Here is a 27072-nt window from a genome sequence, read left to right as displayed (position 1 = left end):
ACAAAAAAAAGTGGAGGGTCTCATCTTCAGGAGGTGAAGGTGGCTGAAGGTTTGCCGCCCCCTGCAGGACTTTACTGAGAAGCTCAAGTGATGTGATATTTCTGTGACACATTTACACTGAAGCCAACAGTGTAAATGCAACAAAAAGCTTTTTTTTAACACTTGTACAGCTCTGTACTTGAGTCAGTCTCTTTGTGATTTAGTCTTAGATAAGAGCATCACAAGGGAAGACAGCGTTATTATTGTTTTTTTATCTACAGCTCAGTAGTTAAAGGAAGTCTCTTGATAGTCAACATTTTTCTTCACTTAAATCAAATCCCATGAAAAGGCCAAAAGTCAAAGCGGCTTGTTCTTCTGTGCCGTGGAGCTCCACTGTCCAAAAACATATCAGGCTGTTGCACTTAGCAACGTGTCTTTTCATCACCATGAACTGTACTGTAGTTTATTCTGCTGCTGTAAATATGTGCTGATGATTAATTTGCAGCAGAAAATAGACCAAAAAACGACTCTGTTTATTCTTGTTCGAGTAACTATTGCTAAAAACAGTGTTTTTATTTTTATCTTTTTTATTTTACACCTTAGGAAGAAATGGGCTTGGGGCTCTACAGGGAGTGGGGTCGTCAGAAATTTTGAGACTGAAAAGACCCATTGTTGGTCTTTTCATGGGATTTGGTGACAACAAGAAAAATACTTAACCTTTAATGTAAATGTATTTTGTAATTATAATTTAAAGGATGTCATATTTAACTTATATTGTTCCAACCCTAGTCATTGATTCAGGTCGAGAATTGTACATGGACATTGGTATAAGCCCCCCCAAAAAAACTTTTGTAGTGCACATTTTGACCACACACAGAAAAGATGCAGCAGTGACGCCTGACAGATTTATGATTTGTTTATAACACTGTGAAGATAGATAGTGCAATATGAGGAAGTATGCGGGGAATGTTTACACAAGTCGTTCTGCTCCGCTGCTCTCTTTACAGTTAGTACCATTAGACAGAGACAATTAAAGATGTGCATGTACATATCAGTGTTCTGACAGACATTCACTCTCTTTGTTGATCATTAAAAAAACAAAACAACTATAAACATTATTCAAACCTTCATTGAGTCCTTAGCTATATTCTATTAAGAATAAGTTCACTGTAACATATTCTGCAGTTACTTCAATCAGCCTTCTTGAAGACTTGCTTTGCAACGACGTCTTGAACTCTCATCTCCTGCAGAGAGGGAAGAGACGCAGGGAAAGAGGTGGAAATGAATAGTGACAATCAATAAGACAGTTTGGCACATCAAAGGAGAGTGAAATGAGTGATACACAAACCTGGGGTTGTATCCAAAATACACCCCTCCTTCTCCTTCATCCTTTGACCTTGTAATCCGTCTCCCACTCTTTCACCATCTACTTATCTCCTCCTTTGAGCCCACTCCCTCCTTTCTCCGTCTCCCCCTCACTCACTCTTCATTAAATCTCTCGCTGCTCCCTTCTCCCGCTTTGTGTAACCTTTAAAAATCCACCATTTTAGAGCCTGATCCTTGTTGGCATTTCTCTCCTGAGTTTGGACGCTGACAACACACTGCTTTGTCCTAACTGCAGCAGAGGTATTAGAAATCCTGCAAGAGCCATTCAGCTTTAAACAATACTGACTGTTTAAACATCTTAATCAGCACTGACAGATTATCTATAATCTTCTTTTATAACGAGAATGAGAAGAACCCCTCCTCTCCCTCGCCTCCGAATTATTGTGGCATTTTATTAAGATGCACATTCAAGAGTCTTTCAAGTGTTTGAATTCCTTTTGTGGGGTCCTACCTTCCCCCCCTCAGGCATGCACAAAGCTCCACAAACCTTTTAATAAAGAAGAATGTAGTGGAAAAAGGAAATAGCACTGGCATAGTTTTATTTGCATATCTTCCCTCATTTAGCATATCAATATTAGCATTTTTTCCACTTTAGTGTTTTTATTTTCCTTGTTCCGTATCCCTCCCTCCCTCCATTTCTCTCAACCCCATACATCCTTACCAAATGCAGCGTGTCACCCTCCAGCCAGTGTGTCCAGCCTCGTCCGTCTTTCTCGCCTCGCTGTACACAAAGCAGGTTGTCTCCTTCCCAGCTCACTGTCGTCTGCATGAGAACAGAGAGACGTTTGGTGTTCTGAGAGCAATTGCTATGTAAAGTAGCTCACACAAGTCTTTGTGTATTACAAGAATGGTTTGCTTCCGTCTGCTCATTTGTTTTGTTTTGGGGACTGTAAGATAATGCTGCTAATACTGATTAATGCAGTAGTTTCCTGAATGGGTTTGAGATAAAAGACGTTTAGAGTAGGGTTTTTTTATTCATTGTTTTCTCTCTCTCACACAAAGACATGCAGCTCAAGGCAGGGTTGAAGCAGCAGGGGTTTGGTTACAACACACAAACAGCAGTAGGTGGGTCGACTTTCCGCAGACATTCCATGTTAAAACACAGAAAGCAAACTTGTTGATACTGATACAGTACTTTACTGTATACAGTACTTTATTGTATCAGTACACCTATGTACGCGTGTCCAAACAATGTGCATATTCAGAACAACAACAACAAACACACCTGACAGGTACGACCGTCCACTGGTCCCAGGTCTTCAGTGAATTCTTTTCCGATAGTGAAATCCATGTTGAAGTTCTTGAACGGGGTGAGAGTGCGGATCTTCATGGCGCCGGTTGCCGGGTCGTGGTTGATCTCTTTGGTGGGTTTCAACAGGCACACAATCTTCCTCAGGGCAAAATTTATATCTGTGGGAAGATGACATAATAATGGGGTAAAATAGTGTGATGTATACTTCACTGCTGCTTTATTAAAAGGGAGCTTTGTCTTGTCAGTGTACTGAAAGGATACCCCTCTGAGCGAGAGTGTGTGTGTGTGTGTGTGTGTGAGTGTGAGTGTGAGTGTGAGTGTGAGTGTGTGTCTCTCTCTCTCTGGGGTCATAGAAAGGACAAGGTGGTGATTTCATTTCATTAATGTGCAGCTACAGATGGAGATGATCCACATTATGAAATCAATGATTAAAGATTAAAAACTCAAAGAAACAATAAAAATGAACAAGCTTTAAAATAAAAGGGCAACAGAATGCATTATGTCACGTTAGAGGTTTAATAAACAGAACTTCTTTGTTCTAAGGGTTACAGCTGTGTGAAACCCGCACTAACGCCAATAAAAAGTCTTACCTAAAGCTGCGAGGTAGGCGTCCATGTTAACCTGATCCACCATATGAAACGTGCCGGAGTAGTTAGGTTTAGACATTTTAAACTCCAAACGAGCAGGAATCTGTGCTTTTCCTTCTTGGTTTTCTTTCCTCGAGTCAGGTCTGGATCCCAGAGCAGATCTGCTGCCGCTTTTTAATATCAGTTTCGTTTACGCAACGTTTTTGGGCAAGGCGTTGATTTTGGACGCGTAAAAATGAGACTGTTGCACGGTGTTTTTCTTGTCTGTGCTGCAGGCTGCTCCTCTGAACGTCCTCTCGGGCGGAGACTAACACTGGATGTGTTAAATCGGTTGCAGGCAGCTGCTGTGACTCACTGAGGCTGAGACTTTCTCCACAGGACCTCATTCAGGGGGAGGTTCATTCATCTTCCCTATTGCTTCACTCACACAGAGGGATCGGTTTCAGAGGCGGTGCTTCGGATTCCTGAAATATGTGGAGGGTGGGGTGAAGATGTAGCTTTCTGGGCACCGAAAGCATCCAAATATAAAGTTTTTTTGGTTTGTTTGTTTTTTTGCAGAACGACGTATATTAGGCTATATTATTGGATTGTATTATTTAATGCATTACTATCTAAATGCATGTTGTCGTCGGTAAAGGTGGTGCTTTTTTCAGGTGATCAAAAGTCTTATTTTTGATCATTTAATGTTTTTGTCGATTATATTTTATATTACTAATCAGCAGAGGTGGAAATTGTGTCATATCCATGCCATGTGTTTGTTCAGTCACTGAACCAGGTGCATTTACTTACTGGCTGTAGAGCTGAGAACTGAGCAGAACAAATACATGGCATGGAGATGACTTGTTGAAGCCACAATTACCATCTCTGCTAATCAGATTCTGCATTTTGTGAAATAATGTACTAGAGTAAAAAGTAGGCTACAATATGTCGTGGAGTTGAAGTATAAAGTAGCATCAAATACAAGTACCTCCGTATAATACTATGTAATATTGTTATCATTATAGTACAGTACTTGAGTAAATGTACTTTAGTTACTTCCCACCACTGTTGTCAAAACCAGAGGTAAAGATTTATTTCAGATTTAGAGACACACCGATTCAAACTCAAAGGTTAAAGGTCTATTTTTTTAATGTGGCTCTATAAACAAAAAAGAAATGGATCAGTTTCATTTCTAGATGAGCATTTTTGTTGTTGTTTATTATTTGAATTATTGCCCTGAACACTATTGAGGTAGTAGAGAAACCATATTAGCACAAGTTGCAGCAGCCGAGGGAGTTAAAAGGAAAAAAAGTAAAAAGCTGAGGTTCAAAGTTCATTCAGCAGTTGACAAAACAACACCAACAGGACTCAATCACTGTTTGAAATGCGGATGTTAGCAAACCTTTAACTACAGACACCCGCCTGTCTGGACGTGTGAGGTTAATCAATTTGGGGATGAGAGGTAACGGTCTTATCTGTGTTCTTTGGGAGGTGCTGACATTTGAGAAAGGTGCAAATTTCCATATGAAAAGTAGTCGTATGGTTCAGCTATGAGAGGTTCAGTGGTGAATTCCTGATCTGAAAAGGAAAAGAAATTGGCAAAAATCTGAATGTAAAAGTGAATGCAAGTTGTTTTTTCATTGGTTGTTTAATGCATAAATATGAGAAGATGAACATAAAAGTGAATAAGATCTAACATCTGTCTGCGTTATCATGAAGTACAAAAACATGTTGCTCAATTGTAAACACACTTATGTTCATCTCTTGCTCCTGAAGCACATCTGTTTATTCATATAAAATATATTATGCGAGAGTTAAACACTTAAAGAGACTTAAACAATCATTTATTTGACGATTAATTGACAATTACAAAACAAAGTGTTCACACAACTTCTGACTTTATTCTCAACATTTCATGTCATCAGATGTCAACCGGTTGTCTCTAATTTCATAATTCACATTTATTTTATTTAGCCTCCACTAAAATACAAATTCTTTAACATTTAACACAATTCTTTAAAAGATTCCCTGCATAAATATAAAAACATCACATGATAAAACCTTCTTCTATCTTTTCCTCACAGAGCCACTTTTCTTGTCTGACTTTTGCTTCTTCGCGTCTTTCTTTCCTTTTGACAGATTCTCGTAAACATCCTCCTTGTTTCTGGAAATAGACGAAGAATAAGCTGATTAGCGGTTCTTTCAGATTCACTGCTGTATATTTTTATATACCGGCCAACACTGATTCAACACAGCTTTGTTAGAAGTGAATCAAAGATGCTGGAGAGGTTAATGAACAGGGCTGCTGCATGAGAATGGTTTAAATAGATCAACCAACCATGAATCAATCACTCAAAGCTGGCTGCCAACTATTCAGCGTCCAAGTGGGTCAAAGTTTACAGTGCTCGGGGCTGAATTGTTCAGTGTTGTGTGCTGTTTTATTTATTCCCTAATTGGCTGATTAGAACATTACTCTGTTCATACATGAGTGGTTTCCAGGCTCAGAGGTCACAAAAAAGCTGAGACAAGTGTCGTCCTGTTTACCTTTGTTGTCCATTTAAGGGGCACATCACTTGAGAAGTGAAAAGAGTTGCTCTGGACAGAACTTTCTGTCTATAGGTGCGTTTCCATTAGAGCCAAATACCCGGAATAAGGCGAGTCTATCTCGCCGTAACGCCCCCAATTTGCATGTGAGTTTCGTTTGTTTACCCTGTCGCAGAGAAGCGCCTTTTGTCCCCCTTAGAGAAGCCTGGTTTCTGATTGGATATAACTCTAAGCGGGATGTGATGTGTGTTAATACTTGACGCCACAACAACACAGTGAAGTAGAGAGTGGACACTTTTATCCAGGGATGTAGTAGAACGCAGTGCAGAAAATGATCTGTGCACGCGCAGGATATCTCAGCCTCTGTTGCTTTGATTTTGATCATTCTTTTTCAAATGTGTCTCTTGTAAGTCATTCGTCTTTATGGAAGTGCAACACTGACTCACTGGAGTATCGCTTTAATGCCAACAGAGACATTTTTTCATTTCCTCCTCTACGCCAGAGCTGTGATAATAGCTCTTAATGGAGCCAAGATACGATTATTTGGGCTGATTTTGACCTCCACTGCCCTTCAACACTAAAAGAAACCACGCTCGAATTAGATTCATTGTGGACTTTATGTCTCTACAACATTTTGTGCCAATCCATCTAGTATTTATTGATATATTTCTGTACCGAAGAGGTGGACCGACTTCCTACTGCTTTGAGGACTCCTTGATTAAAATGTGGTGGTACATACTGCTACTTTGATACACTGTGGATGAGGCTCTATAGTTCATACATTAATCTGATTTTACGCAACAGCTACATTTTCCAGCTGTGGTTCTTGTCTTTAGTGCCAGTAGTCTAATGGAAAAATAATATATTTCAGCTCAAATGCAGTGTAGTCCACATGATAAATAAATGATGAAACTGGGTGGAGTTTAGTTAAACTTAAATGCATCTTCCTTCCACCCACAATTCTTTCTCTCTACAAAATAAGACTTTCTGCCGACATGAGGCGGAACATGTGTAAAAGAAAATAGGGCAGCAGTGTGAGGTTTAGAGGAGCAATGTGAATGTATTAGGGACATTCAGTTCACACACACACACACACACACACAGACACACACACACACACACACACACACACACACACACACACACACACACACACACACACACACACACACACACACACACACACACACACACACACACACACACACACACACACACACACACACACACACACACACACACACACACACACACACACACACACACACACACACACACACACACACACACTCACTTTGAGACCTTCCTGCTCGCTGGTTGGTGTTTGAGCTGCAGATTTCCATACTCTGTCTCAGTTTCCTGGTGAACAGAGAAACAGAGACATTTTAGATATCACATGACAGAAGGATTACTCAAACACAGAAAGAAGGCATGCAACTGTTTTAGTCTATGTGGTTGATTGTTTTCTGTCTCCGGGTCAACGTTCATCTTTCATAAGCCACTCTCTGATAACATATCATTCTGCTGACATTGAACTAGACAGCTGTGGTGCGTGCAGTGTAAAAGTCAACAGCCAAAAGTGCAAAGGCCTGGTGACACACATATCTGTTTTCATTCCTTGTCCTTGTTTCCACTGTTTCCATCAATTTATGTTTCGACCATAAGGAAAAACTACATCCTAAGGATTACTAAGGATTACATGCAAGCATGTGGCTAAGTGCATGTATATGACTATTGTGCAAATAGCTACATACATGTTTTTGAATGGGCGTGTACATGGGATGCATTTGTATATTTGCACGTGGATGTATTTAAACATTACATTCACGTTGCCACTACACGCATCTGTCTAACTCATAACTGTGACAGGAATGCAAGACTCCATGTAACCCCAACAGTTCCATGTTTTACAATAAAAGTGTACTTATAGAACAAAGAAAAGAGTTATTCCTTTGTCTTTTCTCTGTATTTTCTGCCCCTGTTGCTCACCATGGAGGCATAGTCTTTGGCCTTGGTGGTCTGTATGTACTCTGACACAGCCAGGTAGATGAACTTGTACTGGGCCTCTGTCTGCACCATGCCAGAGCGCTGCTCTCGCACCATCTGGATGTATTTTGGGATGTCAAGATCACAGTCCAGACCTACAGAGTGAGATACGAAAGCATTGAATGGAGGCAGCATTTAAAACAACAAACTAAAATAAACTGTTATCTTGAATGGTTTTCTTTTTACTCAATATTTATCTCTAACTGATTTCTTCGTTAATATTTTTTTACCTATAGTGTCAATGGTCTCGAGGATCATGTCGATCACCACAATTGTGCCCGTTCGACCAATTCCAGCACTGCACAAATTCACAGAAGAAACCAAGTTAATGCATTTTTTTTCATCAAACAAACAATTTTACTAACAAAACTAAAAGTCTCTGTGAGGCTGTATTACATGCTAAACGCTTGTATGCTAACATGACTACACCAACATGCTGATGTTTAGTAGGTGTAATGTTTAAACATTAAATATTAAACAATATTTGAAAATTAGCACACAACTTGAAGTGCAGCTGGCTGATGTTAAAGTCATTAGTTCTGCAGGTTGTTGCTCATAAAGTACTCAACACATTAAAACCTGATAATGATGCTAGATGAAAAGTCAGATGATCAAATTATTACGAGTCATGGCAATCCATCAAACAATTGTTGAAACATTTCACTCAAAACCACAAATGTGAATCTTATGGCGGCGCCAGAAGAGAAGTCAGGATCACCAGAGTCATTATAGATTTATCCTCTGGGAGTCGTGTGTAAAAACATGACAATACCCCAGATAACAGTTGAGATATTCCTTATAGTGTGCAACACAAACTAAAAAAAAGAGGAGGGAACATCACTCAGGCATATGCAACCTCTGACAAGGGGCCATAAGTAAATATTGGTATATCAATAAGGGTTGTGTTAAGGGAAAGTATTGGACATCCTATTACTGCGGTGCAGCTTTGTGAACATGCATACATGCCAAAATACTTACACAAGGGTCATGTAACCATCTAAACAACCAGTTTTAAAATAGCACAAGTGGCCTCAGTGTCCGTCACATCACACGGGGGAAATTCCAAAAGGATAAACTGTCAGTTGACTCAAAACCTTTTGTTCAGCTACTACTAATCTAAATCCTGAAAATATCATAATTTTTAATCTTAAACCTTATTTTCAACTATGATTATGGAACCTGAGCTTGGTCAACTTAGTGTTGTGATGCTTTTCACAGCATTACACCAGTGCAGATTTCACACTTTTAAAGAGGATTTACGATCTCCCTGACACGTGGTGTGACCCGACCTCCATCTGGGAAACATAGTGTCACTTCCTGCAAAAAGCTCACATCTCCAAATGCATTATCAGATTCTCAGGAACTAGGAATTTGAACTGTTTTGATTAGGGGGTATTGCATAATGTCAAAAAAATCAACATTAAAATTAAATGACATTGATTTACATGATCAATTCATCGTTTAGATCACTTATCACAAGCAAAAGAGCTAAATATTTATTGCCTCCAGCCTCTGAAAAGTGCTGATTTTCTTTATATTATATTATTTAAAGCAGAATATTCTTGTTGTTGTTTTCTAGCTGCTAGTCAGACAAACGTGCAATTTGAAGAAGTCATCTCTGGCAAATTGTAATGGGAATCTTAATTTTGCAATCAGGGCTCTAAGGGGTTACACGCCTCCACAGTTTGAGTCTGCTTCTAGCTTTGCTGCAGGTTTCATGATCCCCATAACAACATCTCAACAACAATGGATCATTGAATTTATTTTTTCACGTTGTGTGGAGTTTGCATGTTCTCCCCGTGTCTGCTTGGGTTTTCTCCGGGTTCTCCGGTTTCCTCCCACAGTCCAAAGACATGCACGTGTTAATTGATGACTCTAAAATCGCCCGTAGGTGTGAATGGTTGTCTGTCTCTGTTCGTCTCTATGTGTGCCCTGCGATAGACTGGACAAGCGTTTGAAAATGAATGAATGAACTCTGGGGCCCCACAATAATTATATTTGGTCTCCACCCTCCTTCCATGATGTTTCTGGCTCTCCTCCAGCCGCCTAGTACCTGCAGTGGATGATCATGGGTCCAGCATCAGGATAGTCAGCCTGTTTAGAGTTCACTTGACTGAGGAAGCTGAGGACACCGCCTGGCTCCTGAGGGACGCCGTGGTCAGGCCAGCTCATGTACTGGTAGTGCCAGATGGTTCGAGAAAGTTTTGGCTGGGAAAGAGAAGGAGGAAAAAAATGGCATTACAATAATATAATCCCGGTGAAGGCTTGACGTCACAGAGGTGAATGAGGGCAGTGAGGTCAAACAAGGTTTTTTTTGTCAGAGGTTACCTTGTCCACAGGAGCAATCTCCAAAACTCGGATTTTGTAATCAGCAGCTTCCCTCTCTGAGTTAGACGTCACAACAAACGGACCCATCTCCTTGGAGCTCTGAGGGTCGGGCCAGTACGGCACACATTTGTTCTGCAAAAATATAAAGAATAAATTAAGTCAATTCTACCTTTATCTGCAAGGAGCCTCTGTGCGGCTTTTGTTTTCCGTAGTTTGTTTGGTTGCAGTTGTTTTTTATTGTATTTTGCGTATTTTCAATATGTTCATTTGACCTCTGAATTGTAAACTTTGGTCACTTTAATGTAAATATTTTTAGATATTATAGTTCCAAGTGTATTTTAATACATTCATCATGCTCGCCCAGTTATACTTTCTGTTGTAATTGTAATAAGTCAACTCAACAAGTTGCATGCTCAAAGGGCTTGACATTTCAAAAACAAAAATATGAAAACTGTGAAACAACAGCGACCCCACTCCACTGGAAATATCTTTAAAGATCCAAAATAATAACCAGAAATTTTTGACGTCATTTTGAGATATCATGATCATAGTTTCAGTATTTTCAAAAAGAAACACTTAAAGTCTAAATCTGCTTTCATGATTGATGTTTTGATACTGACCCGCCCTTTCTCAACCTCTCTTGTTGTCATGACGATCACCCTCGTGTTCTGCTGCCATACCATCTGCCAGAAATCGTTGACAGTCGTTGCTAGGCACCCTTGGGTGGCGATGTAAACTTTCTGATCTCCGGACTCCCACAGGGTGTTCTACAAACACACAATAAACAACTGAACGCTGCGCAATAAACACACAGCAAAAACCTTAAAGAGTAATAAAGAGAGTGTCTGCGTGATTCTGTGCTGTTATGAGACTTACTCTCACGTAGTTGGCGTTGATGTAGTCTGAACCCACAACATCAGGATCGGTGTCCTGCAGGATGACCCTGGTGTCATTGACTTACAAGAGGGAAAACAAGAACATTTGTAAAGATTGAGTTAATTGAGAGAATAATGACACTGAGAAGATTAAAAACTCACAGGGAAGAATGTTCTTGTATCGATTTTTGCTCTTATTTTCAGGCCTCTGGCCCTCCTCTCTGCTCCTTTTTACCTTTGCCTCGAACTTCTGAAGAGCCTGTTGGAAGAGAGAGACAACTACTGATTCTGTACAGTAAGGGTAATTTGCTAGTTGTGACAGTGTACTGATAGTATACAGGTAGTTAACATATTCTACAGTCAATCAAACTGTGACTTCATAGTGCAACTACCAATAAAACTTCACAAAGAGAAACTAATCAAGTCAATTCATTGCTGTGGGTGGGACAGAAATGAAAATGCAACTATTTCATACTATTTCTACTTCATTCATTGATTAAAGTTCCCATACTGTATAAAGTGACATTTTCATGTCTTTTTTATAATAAAGCAACTATATAAACAGTATCACAATGCTCAATTTACAGGGAAATACACATCCTGTATTCAGAAACTGTGTCTATAAACAAGCCCTCAGGACGGCTGTACATTTGTGTTGTCACAACTAAACTAATATAGGTGGACAGTTAAAATCCTTCCCCTGCTGCAATGATGGCGCAGAGACGCCAAGAGCACAGATGTGGAAGACCCGGAAACACTGACCAATCAGAGCAGACTGAAGGGGGTCTTAAAGAGACAGGCGCTAAAATGGAGTGTTTCACAGGTATATTCAGAAAGACAGGATGAGAAATATTAATGTGTTTTTGAACATTAAAGCATGTTAACATGCTCTAGTAGAAACCCAAAATACAAGTTTGAATCTGAAAATGTATATCTCCCCTTTAAGTCATTTTTAAAAGCAAAAAATGTCAAACACTCCCCTGTTACAGTCTCCTGATTGTGAGTTTTTGTTGTTTTATATCACTTTATATATTGTAATTTTCTGAATGGTCTGACAATTTTTACCAAACGATTGAGAAAACAATTGTCAGATAAATCCGTAATGGAAATAATCATCACTTGTTTGCAGCCTGAGTCACCACCTGTAATTTATCTGTATTAAATTAGCTTCTTAAAGTAGCTTTTGCATTTATTTTCACCAAAAAGTCAAGTGTTTTTGGTGTTAGTGAGTACATTACATACATACATTCACTACTGCTCATATCCTGCGGTGAGTTATACGGCATTGTGAGTTAGTGTATTCCACCACAAGATGGTAGTATAATACCTCTAGTTCTGCCCAAAGTCAGGAAGTAAGTCTTGAGATGTCTTATGGACTGTCAGTTTGTAATAAGATGTCTCATGTAAAATTAGCTTGTTCCCACTTTAGGGACAACTCTGTTTACACCACAGATAAAGCATCATCGTAAGAAACAGTCATAGTGAAATTAAATGAGGCCGGGTTCAAATCTTACGTCAAACTCCTCCCAGAAGCCGGCCTTGCTCTTCTCTCCCTCGCCCTCCTGCTGCTCCTGTGTGGTCTGATCCAGCTGTCTCACTCTGCTGTCGATATCTGCTGCATTCAATCTGGTGGAGTAATAGGGCTGCAGAGGACAGACAGAGAGAGAGAGATAGGAAAAATCTTATAATAGAGATGAAAGAAAAAGATGAGCCAGTGAACGCAACACGCAACATTTTCATCATCATCAGTACGGCCACAGTTAGACAGAGCTGTGAGTAATACTTCCTATCTGTGGGCCGTGCTGCTCTTCTTTTAAAATCATTGACAAAGACTTGTTTCTGTTTTTCACAGCTCACTGATGTTCGCTTTGTTGAATCCACGGTGCAAAACTAAATCAGACATGTTACAAAAGTGTGTATCTACATAATGCGTGGCTGTGTGAAACAGCCCGGGTCACCTGTTTGAGATACACCCAGTTCCCAGAGATCTCCTCGATGCCTTTGCGTTTGTAGAACTCCACCAGGTCTGTCAGCGTGTCAAACGTCTCTGAGCCTCCCACTGTATACCTGTCGTTCTGGACACACACATGGAAACATATCACTTTGCATAACAACACATGTACGAACTGTCTAGTGTAAAAATACAAAAAGATGGTTTCAAAAGAGAAGAAATGGTCCACAAAATGAAAACAAGGGTACAGTATTTGTATTAGTGCAATAATTTGATAGAATCATTATAGAAAACAATGAAATAGCTCCCAACGAGTAGATTTGACTACATGACTTGAAGCCAATTCTCAAAGTATTTTTTTGAGTGGTTGACTTCTTTCCAACACTTTAATCAAACAAGTTATAGGTTAACTGTATATAAAATATATGTATACTGATGTGTTAACTGATACCAGCAGCAGTCAAGGGACTCGTTTTGTGCCAAGCACGGTAAACTGACCTAATCTTTGCCACGCGCTCATGAAAAGTCCTTTGTGACCCTTCCACTAATCTCACATTAATCTTCTACACCCCAGCGGTGCACAAATACAATGGCTTCCATTTAAATGAGGCCTGAACGATGTTTTCTATGTGGTAACCCAACGCTAAAAATAAAATGCAAAAGCTCTGATGATGACGGAGAGACACAATCTATGAAAATGAGTTTGATCCGATGGCAGTGTGAGCAGCCGTTTACAGTGAGTGTATGAACACCAGGATTCAGTTTTAGGTTTCATGTATCTGTTCTTACTCAGAAATAAAACCGTTTTTTTGGGGGGGAGAACATTGCTGGTGAACATCTGACGTAAAACTGCGCCTGACATTTATGAACAATAGCGAAGTTGAAATATGAGACAGTCTTTTATTGCATAAGACAGGGGAAATGAGATTTTATACTTAGTTCAAAGTGCACTACACAACTGTGGGAATACCCCTTAGTATTTTTACATGATGTGAATCTGTTTCTCCTAATTCTGTATATTCAAAGCATCAGACTGACCAAGAACAACCTCTAGTTTCATGCACCCATTATCTTGCATGCCACACACACACACACACACACACACACACACACACACACACACACACACACACACACACACACACACACACACACACACACACACACACACACACACACACACACACACACACACACACACACACACACACACACACACACACACACACACACACACACACACGCACGCACGCACACGCACACGCACACACACACACACACACACACACGAGGGCAAACACCCACCTGACACATTATCTTGATGTGGGAGACTCTCTGTTTTCCAGTTTTGTTTTTCTCATCTGTCAGAACCGACAGAACAAAGTCTCCAGGTTTGGAAAGCGACTCTCTGACCAGGAAGGTCCCCGGCTCCTCTCGTGCACCCAGCAGCTTCTCTGCATTCGGCCCAGACAGGTGACCGTGGTACCACCTGAGACACACAAGGGCACTGATGGTTCACATTTGTGTGCACATTTCTAAAGATATTCATGCCCTGAGCTACATTTAGGTGTGTTTGTGGTGATGGTTTACTGCTGTGATCTGCAAAAACACATCTTCGTGTGTGAATATTGACTGTTATGTAAATGCATTTCATAAGAAAATATCTTAAGCACACTTAGGGCTGTCCTCAAAATATCGATATGGAAATCATATCCTTGCTGATACCTGTATCGATGCAGCAGTGCCGTTAACACAAGTCCAATCCACATTACACAAAGAGCCCATGTCTCAATACAAACAAATATTAATTCAAACATGTTAAGATCAATAATGTAAGAATATTTTATTTGTATGTATTAGTAACTCTGGGCTTAGAAACAGAACATGTCATTTTATGGATTTTGAGTGTTAAGTTGCGTGATCGCTGTTTTACTGAATAATAAAGAACAGCTGTTGTAGTAAATTATATGTAGGACACAGACATTATTTATTATAAGCCTGTATTTGGTTGTAGATAATACCCAGCCCTAGTTGTGACTGTACATAACATGTACAAATCTATTCAAGGCTAAGCGGTTGTCAGACACTCACTGATGTGGTGTACTAGATTTGTGCTCACTCAGTGAGTAGAAATAGAAAGCCGCAACACAGTCAGGTGTATTGTGTAGTTAAAAACAGCATGTACAGATGTTATGGGCAGATCATAATTCTGTCCACCAGCGTACTCAGAGTATGTGTGTGTGTGTGTGTGTGTGTGTGTGTGTGTGTGTGTGTGTGTGTGTGTGTGTGTGTGTGTGTGTGTGTGTGTGTGTGTGTGTGTGTGTGTGTGTGTGTGTGTGTGTGTGTGTGTGTGTGTGTGATTTTGAGGAGTGTGAAAATTACAGAAGGCGCACTCGGCTGTTTTGGGTAGTCGCTTAATTTTAGACACTGTTCTCGATTTCTTCTGCTTAACTTCCTGCTTTGCGGTCGGAAAATTTCTGATGACAGATTTCATGGCTGAAGAGGACAAAGTATTTTTAGCCTGCACAACCCCCCCCCCCCCCCATGTAACAACCACAGATGCCCCCCTGCCCCACACACAGGCATGCACGCACACACACAAACACACACTGCAACTACTCAATTTTTGTCTTTTTGCACTTGCTTTAAAAAACTTAAAGTTAAAGTTTAACTACGATTTACTCACTCATCAAATCACAGTGTGCTTTTACAGAAATTGAAATTAGACTCCACCTGAGAATGTTTAGTTACAGCAGGTTGCATGAAGCACCTGCAGCAACAACATAAAAGCAACAACTAAAAGTGGTGTCTGCGCAGTTTTGCAGAAGCTAAAGAAAAGCCTGTGCAGGAGAATGATTAATGGAGTCCTGTAGTGAGTGGACACGACAACAATTTAACCACGCACTTTCTAGACTGACATGCAATCGCGTCAACTAGGTTTGCTCCACCTGTAACCCCGATAGATATCCACAGAGTGGATGACCATATTTATCCTCTTTTCTGAGAAGAGATAAGCTTCCAGATACATGAGATCAAACATTTATGGTGACCTGCTGAGGTGTTTGTAATCATGCTTCAAGATGAGAGAGAGAGAGATCGGGTGAGATGAGGAAGACGGCGAGTGAGCAAGAACATGATGGAGTGTGCAATAGAGGAAGACAAGTAGGGTCTGGCCATTGCTTTCAAAAGTGTCAAAACTTAAAGTTTCCAACCGCAGCAACAAAAGGGAAGTTAGACAACTGACAGAGAGAGAAGGACGAGGGGGGGCAAAGGGTAGAGCTTCCAGCTAGGGTGAGGTGCACAGTCACACACACACACGATAGAAAGTAGTGTCCTCTTTGACTCATAAATTGAGTGCAACTGTATGAGTTTATCACTACTAGTTGGTCATTAACCTACGTAAGCAGCCTACAGCTGTACAATGTTTCCAGCTGGGAGAAAAACTCCATCAATAATCAAACACCTCCAGCAGCAACGTCATGGAAGTACAATGTACAATGAGAGCCGATAAGAAGAAGAGCACTAATATTAAGTGTTTTTTTTAACCTGCTTATGAAGAATGGAAAATAAATTGAGATTTTTGTCTTATTCACAGCAGCAGCCTGGAGGAGTCTTTGATGTGGACGGCTCTGCATGCAAACAGAGACGTAGAAAGAATCTATATACGGTAATATCTGTCTACATTATTAAGCAAAGATACATGGATGCAAGTTGCTGACAGCTACTATCAGTAAAAATAGAAAATACATTCAAAAGCATATGTTTAGGTGAAATAAAGATAAAGAATCTGAATTAAAAAGTACTAATCATGAAGAATAGTTTTGATCAGAGAGTGATATTATTATTTTAGAATACCCATCATTCAAGTTACGAGGTGTTGAGGAAAAAGCTGCGTATAATCAGTTCTGGGAGTATCCAGAGTATCTGACAAATAATATGATCCTCTATACTGTTGAATAAGTTTATAAAACTATCTAAACAATGTCAAATCACAGCAAGTTTGCTTCTGTAGAGTCTAAAGCTGCAGTCGCCAAGTCTGGCAGATTGAGTTGACTCAAATTTTGAATGTTAACAACTCTCACGCCCCTCCCCTACTACCACGAGCTCCTCCGCTCTCTCAAATCGAGTGCTCGAAAGTGCACGTGCACCAGATTCCTGTGAACGCTCCCGTGTCTGCTCTCATCAATTAACGGCATGGAGTACATGCTTCACGGAGTTAGGCTGGCTAACTTACTCATAGATAGCAACTACTAAAATCATTTAGCATATGCCGAACTTGGGGCGTGTGCCTGTGATATTGTAACATGCGAAGCGTGGAGGGGGGATCTGTGGCGTGTGCACGAACTGTGGCTGACAGTCAGCTCTGCTGCTGAGTGGACGGGATGATACGGGTGCTGCCGACTGGGACTTTAACATAGAGATAGAACAGTCATCCCAACAAAAAGATTTTTTATTTGTAAGTTTTAATACTTGAATGTAAATTCCTAAAGTGCAAAGCAACCAGTAACTACAGTCGACAGATGCAGAAAATGCATTTAAGGTTAAGAAGCAACCAGTGAAAAATGTGACTGCTGCAAGTGTCAAAATGAAGCATAAATAATGTGCAAATGCTGTTTTGTTCTTCCTTTTTTAGAAACAAGAAATCTAAAATTATGTCAAGTGGTTGAAGCATTTCCAGTATCTCCATCTGTGTTTATTAGGAAACAAGTCCCACTGATCACTGGTTATAACCAATGTGAATTTGGACGCGGCATGTTTGTTGAAAGGTAGTAAATAATCCCTTTATTTTTTTAATTGAAAAAAGTTGTATTTTATTTGTCTGTTTACTGGTTGGTCTAATTTATCAGTATTTGTTGGTTTTATGTACATGTTTGTGCAGAATTGTAGTCTTTATGTGGTGGGAAAGTTGAAATTGCTTTTAGTTACTTCACTTGGATGTTTGACCTAGAAATAAACGTTGTTTGCATTTTCATTTTTGGATTTTTCAATGAGGGAGATGTAATTTTATGTATATAAACGTATCAAGCACCAGAGCATTATGCAGCATATCCTACCGTACTGTTACACATGCTTTTTTAACATCTTAACCGAGCCCCACCCACACACACACACACACCCAACCTCACAGAGTTAATAAGGTCATTGCACATATTGCAACCCCACACAGGACACACGCCCACTCAATCCATAGCCCCCTTAAATAAAACCTTGTTTCCACTGAGCAGTCTGGTGCGGTTCAGTTCAGTTTGATAAACATTATTTTTTTTCGTTTCCATTTTCAAAGGTTGCCCCTCTGTTGAGGTAATCTGCACACTGATCTGACACTAAAAGGTGGAACTAGAAACACTGCAGTCTGTGATGTTGTCAGTGTTGTGGGGGAAAAAAGTAAATGCAGTCTAAAGTCTAAACACGTCAAGAGGGGATCTTTAATTGAATTAAATACTTCTGTCTGAAATGAGTAAAAGCACAGAATCACAATATTCAAGAAATGCATTTCAGTAAAGTACTTGAGCAGTTGGACCTTGCTGTTTCCCACCTCTGATAACATCGACCCCAGTGATGAGCTGCAGCAGCGAGGCAGCTGTAGGGATGATGTCTCGAGAGCTGTGGGCTCTTTTTGTCTGCAGTGTGGGTGTTTATTTATACACTGACTCACATTCTGACAAAGATGCTTTTACACCAAAATGTATTATTCAAAAGATTCGGAGGCTTCAAATAAAACACCTTTACCCCAGAGGAAAATATGTAAACCCCATGGAATGTTAAACTCACAAATGACACTTATTATCCCCGTTAAATAGACAACTGTGAGGGGAAATAATGCTCATCATATGTGACTATAGTTGACTTGGCCACCTAACCAAACACTACTACACTTAACCTGAGAGTAGAGGCAGCTCAGAGCAGCCGGTGAGTGTGGGGAGAAGTAAGAGTGCACAGACCTCTCTGTGGTGGGGTCAGAGCAGTTGAGAGGGTATTTGAGCTCGATGACGGTGCCGTCCTTGTCCTGCAGGATACCGTTCTCAGCTGTGTAGTACTCCACCAGCTCTGACAGGGTGGCAAACTTCTCCCCGCCGTACAGGTCGTAGTAGTCTCCTGTGTTTTGGATCCGGATGTGAGTCACCAGCTCGCCCACCCTGGGGAGAAAAACAGTCAGCCACACCGACCGTCAACGTTTTTGTCCTCTGCAAAAAGCTTCCCGATGACAGCAAAGAGAACGCCTCTTTATCAGGAGCTTTTAGGTGCGAGATTTAAAACTGAACAAAAAAAGTTTTCAACGTTTATTTGCTTTAAAAAGAAGAAAAGACAAAAAAATGTTTCAGCATTCACAAATCAGAATCTTACAAAGCTTTAAGTGATTTTCACAGATTGTACAACAGTTAATGTGCAGTATATAGCAGCTGTGTTTGTCTATGACTTTCAGAATATGCACTGTGTTCTCTATAATACAATGTCTACAGTTACAGTTAAACACAGTAGTTCCTTTAATTAGTTAGGATCAGGAATCAAAGTTTGAATGCATGTTGTATTAGGGAATAATCCAACATACAGTAACCATGACACTAACATTTCAGGTAAAATATCTGCAAACGTGGGGTTCACAACTCTACATGTTTTTTAGTTGGGGGCATTTTAGAGCCAATGTCAGCAAGGCGTACACATCCCAATCATGCAGTTTTAAGACTCCAGTCCATTTGATGTGAATGTCTTTGGGACACAAGAAGAAACGCATGTAAGCACGAGTACATGTCTAACTTCTCAAGACGAGAATAACCCAGAACGTTTTTTTTAATTGCAGAGATGATGGGAGTGGACGCCTAATATATTCACTGTTCAGAAAATCTTCAATTTAATTTCAACTTTTACGTCTCTACAACTACAGACTGCTGCACTGTGATTAAGATACATTCAGTATTCAGAGTAAACAAATCAACACCTACACTGCTGCCTGCCTTAAAGGTCCGAACAGGAATATTAAAAAAGGAAAAACAATTCTTACTACATCATATATACCCAAATATCTCTGTGAATTACAGGCTCAGTTTAACATAGCTGCATCATTACAGATACTGTACATTTTACCAATCTAGACTTTTATGTCTTTGAGACTGCAGTACTGTGATCAGTAAATTAATATTAAACGCATTGACATCGGTTAAACCTCATAAACAAGCATCATGGAAATCACATGAGCAAATGTCTCAGGATGTTGATTCACTCCCTGTGTACCACGCGTCACTTCATTCATCATATTTAACTGTATTTGATTTGATTGATCTGATGTTTTTTTTTAGTAATAAGCCTTATCTTTATTCTAAGCGTCTTTAAGTAATACCTATTAAATTGGCCCAAATGGCTTCATTCATTTGTAAAAGCGTTTTAATTTGACTTGAGTTGTTCATATTATGACTAACAACCAAATCAACTAAATCTTAGAGCTGGATAAATAAAAAAAGCACCAACATTTATCTGTAATGACACATTTATCAACACGTGGCATGATCGCACCCACAAGGAGCCGTGGAAAGTTTGATTTCCATCTCCACAGAGTAAGAAATGTTCAAGTTTTGCAATAAACAGTGAAGTTTAAAGGCAGGAGATGCATTTTGTAAGTAAAGAAAAGACAGTAAAGGTAAGAGTCCAGTGTTTCCTGAGCTGAAATAACTTGCTTGTTTGTATGTTTATGTGCCACGTGGATGAGCTTAAAGCGCAATTTTAAAGGAAAGGAGCGATATTTTTTCTTCTGTGGAGATGGAAATGTAAAAGAGAGATTTGGAGTGTTTTTGCATTCGTCATTACCTGACAGACAGGGAAAAATCTCCTACATTTTTCTTGCTGGGTCGAGCCAAAAAGCTGCCATGGATGCCTCGACACTTCAGCATGTCCTCGGCCTGCAGGCCTGTGATGTCTCTGTGGAACCACCTGCATCAACACACACGTGTGCAAAGTAAAAATATACTCAGTGTGAATATAACTGCACCCAGTACACGCACAGATAAGACTTGTATCAGATAAATATAAACACATGTGCCTTCATACGCACAAACATCCAGGTGCATACCTAGTATAATTTTGGTGTACTGGAAAACAACGAGTACAAAGTTATTTTATAAACAAAATATAAAATACATGTACAAATAAATGTAGTCTTTCTTCTCTAGAAATGTCAGTAGTTTGTTTATTAATAAATCTCCACTGCAGGAGAGGCAGGTCTCTCCGCAGTCTGATTCTTCTCGTCGAGTGCAGAAAATTAACAATTCTCATCATCTTACCGATTATTTTCTGGTTAAAGTTTTGGAGACCATTGAGTTTGTCATTATTATCTTTATTGTTAGTTTTTATTAATTTTTTTATTGTTTTAATTATATATTATTTTCTCCTCCTTTTTGTCCGAGAAGCGTCTGTTACCTTGGTTTGCCTTGAGTTGTGATGTGTATATTGTTTGTGTCTGTTTTTATTTGTAAAATAAATACATTTTAAAATTAAACAAAGAAAGTCTTAATGTAAAGATTAACTGATACTAAAATAAATTGTTTCATTCCCAGTGCGGTTTTTGCAGTCTTTATTATTCATTATAATGTTATTTTTATAAGTTTATAAGTTATTTAAGTTATTTTACATTCTCTATTCTGTAGCTGACACAGCTCTGACTATAGACCGGAAGAAACGTTATTTAATTCACTTTTAATTCCCCCCAAAAACTATATTGACCGATATATTAACACCTTCATCAACACTTTACCACCAATTAAGACCATTTTTTCAGAACATCTTACAACATTGACACACTGTACATCTACATTGATTTATTTTTGATTGATCGATTAATTTTCATGCAAGATTTCATTACACTGTTATAAGCAAAAAAAAAAACATTAAAGTTCTGGTTTAAAAAGTCCTTTCAGCAACACCCTGGACTTCAGTCACTCACTTTAACATAACTGTATCATTTTAGACCAAATATCTAGAATTTTATCATTTCCTGGAGCCCTCTGAAGGTGGAAAGAGTCCGTTTTGGGAAAGTTCGGCTCAGAGCCTCCGAGCCAACACAAAAAAGCCTAAAGGAGACCTGTTTTTGAAGTCTGGCTTGACATTAGTAAGAGCCCCAATACAAAAAAATATATATAAATGCTCAATTACCTATAGGATATTTCTAATTACAATAGCTGTCAAAATTAGCTGTTAAATCGTTCCAATTATTTTCATTATTTCTTAATAGCTGCATGGTTAAAATGTACAATATGAAACTTGAAATGTTGCTGAATACACATTCAAACTGTGAGGAACCCCGTGTATGCATTTCTTTAAACAATTAGATTGTGTTTGAACTTGAATATAAGTTACCCCTTATTATATACCCCTTGTAAAGAACATTTGAAGAGCTTGAATGTTTAGGATACAAAAGAAGTGTCTCTTACTCAACCATTGAGGTAAAACACCCTTTGTGACACATTTTCTTTACGCAAACAGACACCGAACAGAACACAACGCATCATATATCACATGATAGAGGAACAGAGTAGGACAGCTGGGGAAAGAAAGAGAAGGAGGAATGGAAACAGAGAAGTTGTCATCTCGTCTTGCACAAAACACAGAGAACAGAGTCGGCTAACAGAGCGTTATATCGTCCAGCGGGGGGGCTTGACTCACCGAACCATGTTGTCTCTTCACTTCTTCTGGGACCAAAAAGAGGAGAGATTTCGTGAGAGTCACTTCTACCTGCACATGTGCAGACTCACAAGTATAAGCACAGCATTTTTTGTTTTAAACACCCAGTTCCTCAATACTTCCTCACTCTACAGCAGCACACTAAACAAAAGAAGACTCTCCTGACTTTCATTCTCATGCTTTTACTCCGTCCCACACTTAGTCTCTGACACTTAACATCTAATATCAAAAATATCAACTCTATCTCTCTGCATCACAGCACATTCACAAAACAATCCTCAAACTAACCGCACTATACTCCTCCTCTCCATCTACGCTTCCCTGCACCCAATCCTCTTCCTATCCAACCCCTCCACATCCCAATAGGAAAGCAGGTAAACACTTACTCTTCTCAGCTTCCTCTGAAAACAACTGACACTCCTCGAGACGCTCGGACCGTGTATACGTCTCTCTCCCCTGCTCTCCGTCGTTCTCTCTCTCTCTCTTTCTCTCTCTCTCCTCTTCCTTCCTTTTTACATCTCCTTTCACAAAATAGTGAAAGCAAGACAGGAACCAAAATAGCTGACAGGCCGGAATTCCTCCAACAGATAGAGTTTTTTTTTTTTTTTATAGACAACCAAAACAAAAACTCATCATGTTTAAGTGCAAAGTAGGTTTAAAATGTGGAAACTTGCTCTCTGATACTCCATCGCTTAGTTTACTGCGTAGATCTTGACAAAGAACGCAAAAGGGATGTTCCATTCAGCGGTGAATCATCAGCGAGAGCGCCTGTCCAGTAATTCCACCTTTGTTACAGGAATGACAAATCCACAAAGTATAAAGTTTAATCCACATGTGCCTTCAAGCCCACACTCCTCCTCTCAGTCCTCAGTCAGACATTTGCAAATCTTTTCCCCTCTGCCTGCCCACCTGTCTGCTTCCACTGTTGTCTGTTTGTTCTTTAATTCCAGGTGTGTGTGTGTGTGTGTGTGTGTGTGTGTGTGTGTGTCTGTGCATTTGTAACACACAAAGGTCATAGTCACAGAACACTTCCTTATTTGCAGTTCAACCTTCCCCCCTCTATACACGTGTGTGTGTGTGTGTGTGTGTGTGTGTGTGTGTGTGTGTGTGTGTGTGTGCGTGTGTGTGTGCGTGAGCCGCATTCAGCTGGTAAACCATTTGCAACTTTGAGCTCGTTTCATTATCAGACTCCTGAGGCGTCAAATCCAAAACTACAACTAAGATGCATGAAGCGGATCATCTTAAACCATGTGATTTTTTTTGTTGTTTTTTATCCCCCGATGTCTAAAGAAGCACATAGATGCATGTAAAAGACACTAATTTCCCCATAATGCAACACAAATCCACTGCACCATAAAGGAGCATTGTTTAACATATCAGCAAACACATGAACCGACATTTTACTACCCGTGGAACAATCAACATTTAACTTGCAAATCCTTTTTACCAGCAAGAGGTGTATTTGAATTCAGGTCAAACATAATAACTTAGTTTACAGCCTAATGAGATAATTGTAAGTGTTGCAAGTGTGCAAATATGCAAGAGTAGAACAATGTGTAACGCTGATAACAACACTGTATTTGAGCAAAGAGCAAAAACCTAAGAATAAGTGGAAGAACCTACAATATATACAGCACACTGTGGCTCCACCCACAGCACTGCAGGTGTCATTCCCCGTGGTTAACGCCAGCCATTTCAGCTGCTTCTCACAAAGGCGCATGTTTAACAGTTGATGCAGGTTTGACTTCTCTTCCCTTGCGACACAATAGAGCGTCAGTTCTCAGGGTGCAGGTCGAACGCTGCAATGTGGCCGCCGACGACACACACACACACACACACACACACACACACACACACACACACACACACACACACACACACACACACACACACACACACACACACACACACACACACACACACACACACACACACACACACACACACACACACACACACACACACACACACACACACACACACTCACACACACACACACACACACACACACACACACACACACACACAGCCTGTTGTTTTTTTCACAACCTCAGAGTGACGGAAAATATGTTTCCTAGATTTGGCCATTATTTTGAGTGTAGCAACGCATCAGACTGTTGCAATGCATCAATTTGTTCAGTACTGTACATGCTGTTCTGGGGTGGCATTGATAAGGTTTTATAAATAACAATGTAGCGGTTCTGCTTATCGTCCGATTCTTTATCGATTCCCTTGTTTATTCATGATCAATTTTCAGTGTAGACAAAAAAAGTAGGCCTACTCAGGTTTTCAGCTTCAGCGCAACTGTTTCGTTATCTCTGAGTCTGACCTGTGTTCATGAAATGAGAATATTTGTACAACTTTTCATTTGGGTTTTCAGGCTTTTAAGAAAAAGAAGAAAAAAGAAACAAAGCACTACGTCTGCATGTGTGGCGCAAATGTTACTGTAACGCTACGCTTTGGACAGTTTCTTTCCAGCAGCGTAGACACATGAGTTTGACGTCATTGTTTTGCAATGAACCGTCAGAAAAACGTGCCGGCATCAATGAAAGGATCTGATGAACTCGGAGGCTCACAAGTCCAGTTCTCAAGTGCACTGCTTCTGGTTTCGTGGATGTGAGGATTTGCTGCTTTTCTAGATTTTTCGATCTTTGTAAACTGAATATCAGCAATTTGAGGACACTTGGACTCTGGGAAATCACTCTTTGAGTTGCACTTTCCCAAATGTTGTTTGGATTATTTAGGGGTTGTCAACTTGACTGTGACACTATTTGAATTTGTCTACCTTTGTCTTCTTCTTTCTATCATGCTAGCTATCCCTCTACACTCGACACACTTGAGTTTCGCAATATTGTGTTTTGCGATACTTTAAAGATTCTCAAAAACACTGTATTGATTTTTAAGTATTAGTTTACCTACAAAGATCGGTGGTTCAATTTTGTACCGCTTAAACCCCCGACCACTAGACAGCAGTGTTGTAATGTATCATCAGCCATTTGACTTTTTCACTTTGAGGTAAAATCGTCTGCATATGTTGGTGTGTTCTTTATACGAAGAAAGTTGACCTAAAACTAGATTTTAAAAATCGCAATAAAATAAATCGTAACCCCTGTATCATGAAATATATGGCATCGCAAGAGTCTTGACAACACACAGGCCTAGTTTTCTCACTTTTTTCCCCTACACAATACTCCAATATCCCCAAAAATATTTTGTAATGTTAAATCATCCTCTAGAAATGTATCAAATGCACATACCAATTGATAATCAGGGGACAAATGAGGACAAAGACTGGAGAAAAAAGGTGAAAAAGTGGGAAAAAAACATCACAGGAAGCTTTTTCATTAGCAAAACTTTACATACACTCACCTGCAAGACATTGTTGGTACTCTTGCAGTTACGGACTCACTGACAGTCTGGACTCTTCTGCTTCAGGAAGTGATGTGTTGAATCCAGTCGCTGGATGATGTTCAGTGTGTCTCTACTGCCAAACAAAGTAAAACTCAGAGAGAGTTAAGTTACATTTACAGTCCAGGTTAGCTCTAATTCTTACTTTCTGTGTTCACTTGTACCCAGCCTCACTCTTGTTTAGCCTCCAACTCTCTCTCTCATGATAAGAAATCAGGCTTAGTTCCCAGCCCAGCCAATCCTCCCGCCCTGTAATTTACTTAATTGTCTAACTATCTCCAGGAGAAAATGTGCCTGTTCCTGTCCCCTTCTTCCTCTGCTCTTCCTCTCATGACCTCCTCTGTGTGCTAAGGCTTTCCTGCTTTACCATCTCTCCTGCAAATCAACATTTGCATCCATGTAAATTCCATCTCTTCTTTCGAGGTCTGCATGCAAAGTATGTCAGGCTCTTTATGCTCATCATTTGTTTTGTTACGGTTATACTTTCCTAAACTGGTTTCAGCATAACTCTGGGTGGAAATATGAACTGATGCAGGGGGCACTGAATTATTGAAAGAGTATTTGGTTCAAATTAATGAATATCTTTTAGAAAGACGATGTCCATTTCCCCGGTAGATCCCAAGATGATATGACAAGGAGTGTCAAAGCTGTTCTGGCAGCTAACGATGGCCAAACAGCCTGAAAATAAAACAGTTTTTCTTTAATTTGTCACTTAATACTTCATTCAAAGACAAGTCTGCAGCCATGCTAGCAGCTCCTCGGTACAGCCTGATTTTGAGCTAAATGCTCACATCGGCATTACAACATGCTCACAATGGCAATGTGACACGCTCATATTTACTACGTTCGACATCTTGGTTTGCTAACATTTGCTAACTTGCACTTAACACAAAGTACAACCAAGGCCAACGAGATTGTAGTTTAGTGTTTTAGTGATTTAGTCATAAATTGAAGGGTTGGACAGTGAGATTGTCACCTGATGAAGTTACCGCCATTTTTCATGGCAATCCATTCAGTAGTTGTTTTTTTTTAATGACATTTAACTCAAAACCACAAATGATTACCTTG

At 39.8% G+C, this 27072-nt stretch overlaps 2 protein-coding genes across 3 annotated transcripts; both read right to left on the bottom strand.

The window, feature by feature from the left end:
- Nucleotides 1-1103: 1103 nt before the first annotated feature.
- On the bottom strand, nucleotides 1104-3532 carry rbp5 (retinol binding protein 1a, cellular). The gene is made up of 4 exons (XM_083919045.1): nucleotides 3208-3532; nucleotides 2591-2775; nucleotides 2027-2128; nucleotides 1104-1223 (listed from the first exon to the last, which is right to left on the bottom strand). Exons 1-4 carry the CDS (start codon nucleotides 3281-3283, stop codon nucleotides 1170-1172), a joined length of 417 nt encoding a protein of 138 aa, XP_083775171.1. The 5' UTR covers nucleotides 3284-3532; the 3' UTR covers nucleotides 1104-1169.
- A 1390-nt stretch (nucleotides 3533-4922) lies between these two features.
- ptpn6 (protein tyrosine phosphatase non-receptor type 6) lies at nucleotides 4923-23053 on the bottom strand. 2 transcript variants are annotated; one of them, XM_083919018.1, is made up of 16 exons: nucleotides 22983-23053; nucleotides 22579-22601; nucleotides 20728-20850; nucleotides 18870-19064; nucleotides 14233-14416; nucleotides 12935-13051; nucleotides 12491-12619; nucleotides 11139-11235; nucleotides 10978-11057; nucleotides 10722-10868; nucleotides 10102-10233; nucleotides 9827-9981; nucleotides 8004-8071; nucleotides 7717-7868; nucleotides 7022-7086; nucleotides 4923-5347 (listed from the first exon to the last, which is right to left on the bottom strand). In XM_083919018.1, exons 2-16 carry the CDS (start codon nucleotides 22584-22586, stop codon nucleotides 5251-5253), a joined length of 1749 nt encoding a protein of 582 aa, XP_083775144.1. In that variant the 5' UTR covers nucleotides 22587-22601; nucleotides 22983-23053; the 3' UTR covers nucleotides 4923-5250. The 2 variants fall into 2 exon arrangements, with proteins under 2 accessions (XP_083775144.1, XP_083775143.1); XM_083919017.1 differs by having other exon boundaries at nucleotides 22579-22604; nucleotides 22983-22998.
- Nucleotides 23054-27072: the final 4019 nt, after the last annotated feature.

This window comes from Echiichthys vipera (genome assembly GCF_963691815.1).
Source record: "Echiichthys vipera genome assembly, chromosome: 8".
NCBI lineage: Eukaryota > Metazoa > Chordata > Actinopteri > Perciformes > Trachinidae > Echiichthys > Echiichthys vipera.
The sequence above is the reverse complement of the archived record's forward strand: the minus strand, read 5'-3'. Positions and strand labels throughout refer to the sequence as shown.

Bases quoted from the DNA above. Each gene is read 5' to 3' on its own strand.
- rbp5 (XM_083919045.1), bottom strand. From the start codon at position 3,283: ATGTCTAAACCTAACTACTCCGGCACGTTTCATATGGTGGATCAGGTT. The intron at 2,776-3,207 runs GTAAGACTTTTT...ATCTTCCCACAG, and splicing joins CGCCTACCTCGCAGCTTTAG to ATATAAATTTTGCCCTGAGG. The intron at 1,224-2,026 runs GTAAGGATGTAT...CCCTCTCTGCAG, and splicing joins AGGGTGACACGCTGCATTTG to GAGATGAGAGTTCAAGACGT.
- ptpn6 (XM_083919018.1), bottom strand. The intron at 8,072-9,826 runs GTACTAGGCGGC...GAATTTGTGCAG, and splicing joins CCCATGATCATCCACTGCAG to TGCTGGAATTGGTCGAACGG. The intron at 7,087-7,716 runs GTGAGCAACAGG...TCTGTTCACCAG, and splicing joins CCAAAGACTATGCCTCCATG to GAAACTGAGACAGAGTATGG.